Raw genomic sequence first — 10,581 nt, 5'->3', positions numbered from 1 at the left:
TTGTGACCGACACAGTCAAAGGCTTTGGCATAGTCAATAAAGAGTACATGTTTTTCTGGAAATTTCTTCTTTTTCGATGAATCAGCGGGTGTTGGCAATTTGATCTCTGGTTCCTCTGCCTTTTCTAAATCCAGCTTGAACATCTGGAATTTCACGGTTTGCATATTGCTGAAACCTGGCTTGGAGAATTTTGAGTATTACTTTACGAGCATGTGAGTTGAATGCAGTTGTGCGCTAGTTTGAACATTCTTTGGCATTGCCCTTCTTTAGGATTGCAATGAAAACTGACCTTTTCCAGTCCTGTGGCCACTGCTGAGTTTTCCAAATTTGCTGGCATATTGAGGGAAACACTTTAACAGCATCATCTTTTAGGATTTGAAAGAGTTCAAATGGAATTCCATTACCTCCACTAGCTTTGTTCGTAGCGATGCTTCCTAAGGCCCACTTGACTTCACATTCCAGGATGTCTGGCTCTAGGTGAGTGATCACACCATCCTGATTATCTGGGTCATGAAGATCTTTTTTGTCAGTTCTTCTGTGTATTCGTGCCACCTCTTCTTAATATCTTCTGCTTCTGTTAGGTCCATACCATTTCTGTCTTTTAGTGAGCCCAAGTTGCATGAAATATTCCCTTGGTACAAGTAATTTTCTTGAATAGATCTCTAGTCTTTCCTGTTCTATTTTTTTCCTCTATTTTTTGCGTTGATCACTGAGGAAGGCTTTCTTATCTCTCCTTGCTATTCTTTGGAACTCTGCATTCAAATGGGTATATCTTTCCTTTTCTCCTTTGCTTTTTGCTTCTCTTCATTTCACAGCTATTTGTAAGGCCTCTTCAGACAGCCATTTTACTTTTTTCACATTTCTGTTTCTTGCGGATGGTCTTGATTCCTTTCTCATGTACAATGTCACTAAGTCCGTTCATAGTTCATCAGGCACTCTGTCCATCAGATCTAGTCCTTTAAATCTATTTCTCACTTTCACTGTATATTTGTAAGAGATTTGATTTAGGTCATACCCGAATGGTTTAGTGGTTTTCCCTACTTTCTTCAACTGAAGTTTGAATTTGGCAATAAGGAGTTCATGATCTGAGCCACAGTCAGGTCCTGGTCTTGTTTTTGCTGACTGTATAGAGCTTCTCCGTCTTTGTCTACAAATAATATACATTCCTTAGTTCTTTATTTTCAAGTGCCTAACACCCAACTCTGCTTCCAATTTCTCATTGCTTCTGGGAAGCATCTCTTCTATTCCATTACTCCTGCAGGAAATCAGATTGTCCCTCCTGCACCTGGACTTTGTCATGACCACCTGAATGTGTGTCATTCCTCCTCCACTTGCTCCTCCAGCTCCATTCTTGACACAGTGAGATTTGCATGGTTCAGCATGGTTCTGAAATACTGTGAGATTTGTGCTTGTGTATGTGAGAGCCTGAGCATGTGAGATACAAGAAATACTTGGAGAAGGTATTATTTTTGGTGCAAATACAAGAAGAAATGCTTGTATTATATCAAAGAACTAAAGGTTCAAGCACCCTGTTAGCCCAGTCTTCAAAAGAGGCCATAGCACCTCATGAAAGACTAATTCACAAAGATTTGTTAGAAACAATGAGCCATTTTTATTGAGAAAAAGGGGTTATCCAAGCTTTAGAATGTTAGGATCATTAACACAATCATAAGAGAGACTCAGAGATTAAGGGAGGAAAGGCTAACATTTGGAAGTGTCAGATGATATCACCATTGAACTTCAGACTTCAAGGACGTCAATCTAAAAATGGGTAGTTGGAGGTCAAAGCCTCTGTCACGCATACAATTTCTTGCAAGTACAAATCATGGGTTACAGATCCTCGAAGCAGTATAATCTTTAGATTCCTCATTTCAGAAGCAGACTAGGCTAAGAGGGTGATGTTCTAGCAGCAAGAATAACATCTCCTGTAGCAAACTGGCCAGTAGCTGCTATAGCCAGAGCCATATCCACAGCCATATCTGGTTCCATAACCACAGCCATAATAGGGGCTAAATCCACAGCCATATCCTGTCCCATATCCACAGCCGTATCCTGAGCCATATCCACAGCCGTATCTACTTCCATATCCACAGCCATAATAGGGGCTGAACCCACAGCTGTAGCTCTTTCCACAGCCATAGCCACAGGAGTTGCCGTAGTAGTTACAACACATGTTGTCAAGGCAAGAGGATTCAGGTGGCCTGCAAGAGGATGTTTCTGAAGTGTGTGTGTCTCCTTCCCATGGACCTTTATATACTGTCAGTAATTGGCAGAGCATACCATTCATTCCCTGACATAGACAACAAATATGGAAGCAACATTATGAGCCAGTCACGTCACCACTGACAATCACTAAAGTTTGCTTAAAATAGCTCATTATTTGAGAGACTCCTGTTTCATTTTAAGAGCTTCACTTTAATTTGTTCTGCGGACAAACTGTCTTAGTAGAATTGTGTGACCCAAAGCTGATCATTTTCAAAATCTCCTCTCATTTAACAGATACCTTATAAAACAAGCCTGTTGGGGAATGTCAGATGATTTTGCCTCCTTTTCTCTCTGTTTTCCAAAATACCTGCTTCTGACCACAGGAAAAGGAATATTCCTGTCTCCTTTCCTAAATCATTGCAACTCCCTGTCCGTTTTCTCCTACCCTTTCTGCATTCCTTACCCCTGCCTTGTCCGACTCTCCTCAAATCCTAAGAATCTGATTAGTAAACGAAGTCCATTCCCTGGAAGAGTGAAGACTTACAGGCGTGGAGACAGTATGCTGCATGTGTTCCTTCTTGTATTTTCTTCTTCCATGCACCAGGCAATGGAAGGTCCTGTTCACGTGGGGCAGCCCTCTTTTTCTCTCTTTTTTGTAGCTACCTGAGTCTCACCATTGAGGAGACTTTAACAGTTTAACCAACTTTATTCGCCTGAAGAATCAGAAGTCCTCAGTTAGACCAGAAACTCATTTTTTTTTTCACATAAAGCCTTATCAGAGTTTTGTGTTATGAGACGTTAGTCCATTCCCCTCCCTCAATCATTCTTGCCTTTTTCTATCACTACTCTTCCTTACACATTTAGTTCAAAGGCTAAAGGTAAGTGCGGTCACTCTGATTACAGCAAAAGCCCATCTTCAGTTCCTAGTATATTCATGACATAAAGTACCACAAAACTCAATTTTATCCTTATTCATATGTACATTAATCAAAAGTTCTCAACCTTCTACAAAAATGTTCATTGTGACTTTACAATATAATATGTCTCCTTTCTTCTAAATAATCCTCTCTAACACACTTACCTTTTTGACATATAAAAGAGGGAAATGAGTAACATTTCTTCTGTTGTTAATATTTTTCTTGCTACCAAATTTCTTGGCTTAAAAAAAAATCTATTTGTACATCAAAATTCAGATCTGTAATCAGCTCCTGTGAGATGCCTTTCCTCTGTGTTATTGTCTGAACTGGATCATCCTCCTCTTGGTCCTGGGGCTTCCCTAGTGGTTCAGGAAAGAGTCTGCTTGCAATGCAAGAGATGTAAGTTTGATCCCTGGGTCTGGAAGATCCCCTGGAGGAGGAAATGGCAACCCTCTCCAGTGTTCTTGCCTGGGAAATCCCAAGGACAGAAGGGGCCTGGCGGGCTATACAGTCCAAAGGGTTGCAAAGAGTCTGACATGACCTAGCAACTAAGCCACCACCCCCAGCACCTCCTGGCTCTTATGCACAGACACATGTCAAAGCACTTGTCAAAGTTTATTAAAACTCTGTCTTGCCTCACTACTTGAAATGTAACTTCATACCAAACATTCAACCTTTCATGACCAAACATTCAGTCATGTTGCTTTGTTTGTTGGGGTAGGGGGGCATTTTTTTCTTTCTTTCTTTTTTTTTTTTTTTTTTTTGCTTATCTTAGTTTCTATGTTTTATTTAAATCAACTTTTTCAGAATCTGGAAGACTCCAAAATTTAGATTATTTTTCACTGCAACAACCATGAAATCTGAATTGGAAGGGAGTATAAAGTCAAGATCATTCTTTCCACTGGATATACTTGAATTTGACAACAAAGGAATAAGTGGTGATCGAGTACTTTACTGAATGCCTTTAACAGGGATTCTCACAAGGCTGCCAACTTCAATTTTTGAGAAGTTTCATTATCAGATATTTTTCCTTCTGTTGAGAAATCATTCTACCGATTTTTCTGATATTGGCCACTGGTCTAATCTGAACACTCTGCTGTTTCATCCCTAACCATAAACATAAAAAACATATAATCCCATTGCATTTTTCTTATCCTTCAGTTTCTTACCTTTTCAGTCTGCCTTGAAATTCAAAACTATAAATTCTACTTGACAAATTCTCTGGTACAGACAACGTTACTTTACAGTGCCATAGCCAACACATTCTCTGGTCACAGTATCCCTGGATTACTGAAAAACTCTTTTATCTTTATTGCATTATTTCTAATACCTTTCCATTCAGATCTCTTTATACCAGTTTAAAACAGTAAAGACAACTCCTGTTCTGTGCATCCTTGAAAAACCAGCTCTGAGTACAGTCCCTGATAATTTGGACTCAATATTCTTCCATAAAAATGGATGAATCAAATCAAACATATAGTCAAACATTGGAAAGCCACATATACTGTAAATACATTTGATTATATGATTAAATTATCTAAATGCAAATTTCTTCTTTCTAAAATGAGGCCTACCTATTTTTACATAATTGTTTTCCTTATGTTTCATACTTATTTAGTGTTCTGGTTAGGAATTTTACTCAATAAATTCTATTCCCTTTATCTCCCTTTCCTTTTTATTTTTCCCCTCTTGGCTATATATATTTATTTTTGTGATTATCATTTAATACATGTTATTTGAGTATGCAATTTTTAGACCCCAAACATAAATTTTAATTTTAAATAATTTTTTTTTTTTTACAGTGACAAGGTGGACCTAGAAATTCTAATGCAGAGTGAGGTAAGTCAGACAGTGAAAGACAAATATATGATATGCTTTCTTTAGATTTCTAAGAAATCTAAACATAATAGTACAAATGAACCTATTTATAAAACAGAAATAGAGTCACAGAAGTAGAAAACAAGCATGGTTACCAAGAGCTGGGGAGGCGAAGGGGGGATAAACTGGGAGGTTGAGAATGACATATTTACACTACTACATATAAAATAGATAACTAATAAAAATCTACTGTATAGCACAGGGAACTCTACCCAATATTCTGTAATGACCTATATAAGAATAGAATCTAAAAAAGGAATGGATATAGGTATATATATAACTGATTCACTTTGCTGTATTGCAGAAACTAGCACAACATTGTAAATCAGCTATACTCCATAAAAATTAAATTTCTGAAATCTTATTTTTCTTATTCCATAGTTTTAAATTCTTGTTTAGTAATAGCTTTAAAATATCCATATTTATTTGTACTGTAATCCTGATTTAGTCTGAATTTAATGTAACAGCTTTGTAACATAAAAGAAGTCATTCTATGGTATCCACATACGTATACCCTAATTAAAAAAGCTTTTATGATGAGGAAGCAAAACCCCTCTGAATATAAATTACCTTCCTATTGACCTTTTTGCACTCTGACTGAGCAATTTTGTATAGTAATTTATTACCCAAAATACAGTGTCAAAATTATGTTAACATAATGGACATGGAATCATGCATATTTTCAAGTTCAGAAACTAAAGAATAACTTTATGTTCTATTTTTAAAGCATATGTCTTGAGAACATGTTTATGCAAAAATTTGATATCAATAATTTTGAAACTCGACAGAAGTAAAAACATCAGTCCATAGTAGAAAAATATTTTATTTCTAGGACTATGTCTATTTTGATAATTTGAACTAAGTATCATCTCGCAGTAAGACTTTTTAGTCAAGATCAAAGGCTTATTATACAGTAGGTTTTAAATATCCATGTGAAATAGGTTCTAAAGATTCCCATAATTAGGACTATATATGGAATTTTCTGGTGGCTCAGATGGTAAAGAATCTGTGTGCAATACAGAAGATATAAAAGACCTGGGTTTGATCTCTGGGTTGGAAAGATCCCCTGGAGAATGGAATGGCTATGCACTCCAGAATTCTTGCCTGGAGAATTCCATGGACAGAGGAGCCTGGCAGGCTCTAGTCACAGAGAGTCAAACACGACTGAATAGCTTTCACTTCACTTCACTTCATAGATTTCCTCCTCAGGGTATATATTTTTCTACCTTCCAATCCCTAGGACTAGGAGATACCACAGACATACAAAAAATCATAAGAGAATACTGTGAAGAGTTATATACTAACAAATTGGATAACCTGGAAGAAACACAAATTTCTAGAAACACAGAGCATACCAAGACTGAGTTAAGAAGAAGCAAATAATTTGAACACACTGATCACCAAAAGTGAAATCAAAGCAGCAATTCAAAAAATTTCCAGGGGAATTCTACCAAACATATATAAAATAACTTATATTTATCCTTCTCAAACCATTCCAACTAACTGAAGATGAGGGAACATTCCCTAATTTATCCCAATACTAGACCATCATTACCTTGCTACTAAACTAGAGAAAAACACTTCCAAAAAAAAAAAAAAAAACCCTCCACAAAATGTTAGCAAACCAAATTATAAAATACAAAGAAGCGTCATTCACTGTGATCAAGTTGGATTTAATCCCGGGTCACAAAGACAATTTAACATATGCAAATCAACCACTGTGATACACATATGTTAACAAAAAGAAAGACAAAAAATACATGGTCACTTCAATAAATGCATAAAAATAGTTTTAAAAATCAGCATCCATTCAAGTTAAAAACTCTCATCAAAGTGGTTTAGGGGGAAATAGCTGAATATAATAAAGACTGTTTATGACAAATTCACAGCCAACATAATACTCATTGGTGAAAAGGTGAAATCTTTCCTGCTAAATTCAGGAATAAGACAAGGATGCTCATTCTCACCACTTCTATTTAAAGTAGAATTGGATATTCTAGCTGCAGCAACAAGAAGAAATAAAACATATTGGAAAGAAGAGGTAACACTCTCACTACTTGCAGATGAAGTACTTTGTACAGAGAACTCGAAAGTCTCCACTGAAAACCTCCTAGAGCTAATAAGTTCATTCAGTAGATTGTATGTTACAGGATGAGTATAGAGAAATCTGTTATGTTTCTATACACTAATTATGAAATATTAGGACGTGAAAGTAAAAAGAAATCCTATAATTGGTTCTACAAATGATACCTAGGAATCAACTTAAGGAAGCGAAAGAAGTATATTCTGAAAACCATAGAACTTTGATAAAGAAAATTGAAGATTACATGCAAAAATGGAAAGATATCCCATTCCCTTGTATTGGAAAAGTTAATATTATTAAAATGGCCATAATACCCAAAGAAAGCTACAGATTTAATGCAATTTCTATCTAGTACCCATAATGTTTTTACAGAACTAGACCAAAAAATCCTAAAATTCACAGAACTAGAATAATCCTTAAATAGTTCTAAAATTTATAGAAAAATAATCTTAAAACTAGAACAACAAAAGACTACTTATTGGCAAAGCACTCTTCAGAAAAAAACGATAATGCTGGGGATATAACTCTCCCAAATGGACTATATTGTAAATCTACAGTATCAAAATAGCATGGTATTGGCATAAAAAGGCACATAGAACACACAGATGGCTAACAGGACAAGAAAAGATGCTCAATATTACCAGTTATCAGAAAAATGCAAATTAAAACAATGATGCAATATCAACTCACATCTGTCAGAATACCTATCACCAAAGCAATCAGCAAATATCAGAAGTTTTAGAGGATATGGGAAAAGGAACCACTTGAATGCTCTTGGGCAATGAAAATTATTGGTTCAACCACTATGGAAATCAGTATGGAGGTTCCATAAAAAACTAAAAATAGGACAGCCATATGATCCAGCAATTCTACTCCTCGGTACATACCCAGAAAAAGTGAAAACACTAACTTGAAAAGATACATACACTCCAGTGTTTCTAGCAATACTGTTTATAATATCTCACATATGGAAGCATTCAAACATCTCTCAGCTCATTTAAGAAGATATGGTGTACATAAACACATCATGGAATATTACTCAGACATAAAAATGAGATACTACCATTTGCAACAAAATGGATGGATTTAGAGAATATACTCAGTGAAAGATGCTCAAGCAGAGGAATAAGCAGATAGAGGAAGAAAAATACTGTATTACTTCAGTTATATGAAGACTCTAAAAATTATAAAATGAATGCATATGTAAGACAGAAAGAGACCCAAAGATATAGAAAACAATCTTTTGCTTACGAAAGGAGATAGCAAAGGGGAGGGACCAATTAGTGCCACTGGATTAGCAGATGCAAACTACTGTTTATAAAGCAGATGAGCAATAAAGATATACTATATAACATTGTGAATTATTTATTATATTGTAATAATTTTTAATGGAGTATAATCTTCAAAAATACTGAATCATTATGCTCTATACTCTAAACTAACATGATATTGTAAATCAAATATAGTTGAATAAAATAAAAACTTAAAAATTTGGAACCTGCCTGATTCTGAAAATGGTGATATGAAAGTAAAGTCTATACAAGTAAGATATGCAAGGAAAAGTCCACAAACAAAAACATTTTGACCACATCTTTGATGATGGAAAGGTCCGGTGTTCCTTTAGATGAGAAAACAGGATACGTTTGGATTTAGGCATCTACAGATAGAGAATCATTTATAAATATGTAGCTATAAAACAAGATTTCTATTCTTAACACTATTGACAGTTTGGACAAGATTTTTTCCTGTTGGGGGCTTCTTTGTGAATGCAGAATCAACATCTTTGGCTTCTATAAATGAATCTGAAATGATTCAAGAAAAGGGGTAGGTATACTCTATTCTTATGGCCAGAGGCAAATGATGTAAGGAAAAAGAGAGAGAAAAGGGGCAAAATTTTTCTACATTGCTTCTCACATTTTTAATATAAGATATATATTAAATGATAGGAAATTTTGGAAATGGGTATCTGTTTAGAGGCACATGATTCTACTGAAAAAATTCTCTGGCAGAGCAAATTAAAATGATGCTTTTTAAATATCTCCAAAATAACTAGCTACTTTAGGCAAATTATCAGTTGTCAAAAGTGACCAGCACATGGTGGTCGCTTCCATATTTGTTGTCTATGTCAGGGAATGAGTGGTATGCTCTGCCACTTACTGACAGTATACAAAGGTCCATGGGAAGGAGAAGACACACACACTTCAGAAACATCGCCTTGCAGTCCACCTGAACCCTCTTGCCTTGACAACATGTGTTCTAACTACTACAGCAACTCCTGTGGCTATGGCTGTGGAAACAGCTACAGCTGTGGGTTCAGCCCCTATTATGGCTGTGGTTATAGAACCAGATATGGCTGTGGATATGGGACTTGCTGTGGATATGGTTCAGGATATGGCTGTGGATTTAGCCCCTCTTATGGCTGTGGATACAGCTCCCGTTATGGTTGTGGTTGTGGAACCAGATATGGCTGTGGATACGGCTCCTGCTGTGGCTGTGGATACAGCTCTGGCTACGACACTTACGGGCCAGTCTGCTATAGGAGATGTTATTCTTCTTGCTGCTAGAACGTCACCACCCAAAACACCATTTATGTCTGAAACCACACATCTAAGATAATGCTGATTCAAGGATTGAAAAGTCAAGATTTCTATATGCAGGAAATTCCATGCAAGACAGAGCTTTGACCTTCAACTACCTATTTTTAAGATTGGCATCTTTGAGGCCTGAAGCTCCATGGTGGTATCATCTGTCTTTTTTCCAAATGTTAACCTTTACTCCCTTAATCTCTGACTCTCTGTAGTAATGATCCGAATACCCTACTGTCGGGGAAGTACATTGTTATCAATAAAAATGGTTCATTGTTTCTATCAAATCTCTGTATATTTGCTTGTGCATAATTTTTGTTTTGAGGTGTTATGGCCTCTGTTGAAAACTGAGCAATTGTGAAGCTGAACTTTGAAGTCCTTCTTGATATAAGCGTTTCTATTTATACCTGCATCAGAAAGAATGTCTTTCCCAACTATTTCTTGTTTTTCATATACTTAGGCACTCACATATATAAACACAAATCTCAATAATTCAGGACTGTGCTTTGCAAATCTCTGTGTCTGGGATGGAGCTGGAGGTGAAAGAGGAGGAATGATATTTTATTCAGAAAGTTAATGCAAATTCCAAAATAAACAAGAGGTGGCCTGAGTACTTAAAGGAAAAATGGAAAGCAAGGGGAATTTTCCAGCATATATGAGAAATAAGAAGCAGAGATAGGTGTCAAGTACATGAGACTAAAGAATGCATGTAAAAGTCAAACATTCTATCATATCTTCTTCTTTTGATGGAAATGCAAATGTATTTCTTTGTATACATTGATGTTGAAATTGTTTGCTATCACTTAGTTGATAAACAGTTTTGAGTAGTTTTGAAAGGGTCTCATCTTAGACACTGAAGACAAAGTAGAAAAATTAAAGAAAAATTTCCTGCTCTCACGGTGTTTACATTCTA

At 36.0% G+C, this 10,581-nt stretch overlaps 2 protein-coding genes across 2 annotated transcripts; one reads left to right on the top strand and one right to left on the bottom strand.

Annotated features, from left to right (window-relative positions):
- Nucleotides 1-1,592: 1,592 nt before the first annotated feature.
- LOC112446904 (keratin-associated protein 6-2-like) lies at nt 1,593-2,221 on the bottom strand. Its single transcript, XM_024992926.2, has one exon. The coding sequence runs from the start codon at nt 2,171-2,173 to the stop codon at nt 1,904-1,906; it is 270 nt and encodes an 89-aa protein (XP_024848694.1). The 5' UTR covers nt 2,174-2,221; the 3' UTR covers nt 1,593-1,903.
- Nucleotides 2,222-8,827: 6,606 nt separating this feature from the next.
- LOC132346254 (keratin-associated protein 21-1-like) lies at nt 8,828-9,649 on the top strand. Its single transcript, XM_059890287.1, has one exon. It carries the CDS (start codon nt 9,216-9,218, stop codon nt 9,645-9,647), a length of 432 nt encoding a protein of 143 aa, XP_059746270.1. The 5' UTR covers nt 8,828-9,215; the 3' UTR covers nt 9,648-9,649.
- The last annotated feature ends 932 nt before the right edge of the window (nt 9,650-10,581 follow it).

Source organism: Bos taurus, chromosome 1, assembly GCF_002263795.3.
Source record: "Bos taurus isolate L1 Dominette 01449 registration number 42190680 breed Hereford chromosome 1, ARS-UCD2.0, whole genome shotgun sequence".
NCBI classification, from domain to species: domain Eukaryota; kingdom Metazoa; phylum Chordata; class Mammalia; order Artiodactyla; family Bovidae; genus Bos; species Bos taurus.
This window is presented reverse-complemented; position numbering and strand designations above follow the sequence as displayed.

What these genes read in the sequence shown, in the direction of transcription:
- LOC112446904 (XM_024992926.2), bottom strand. Translation starts at nt 2,173, where the DNA reads ATGTGTTGTAACTACTACGGCAACTCCTGTGGCTATGGCTGTGGAAAG.
- LOC132346254 (XM_059890287.1), top strand. Translation starts at nt 9,216, where the DNA reads ATGAGTGGTATGCTCTGCCACTTACTGACAGTATACAAAGGTCCATGG.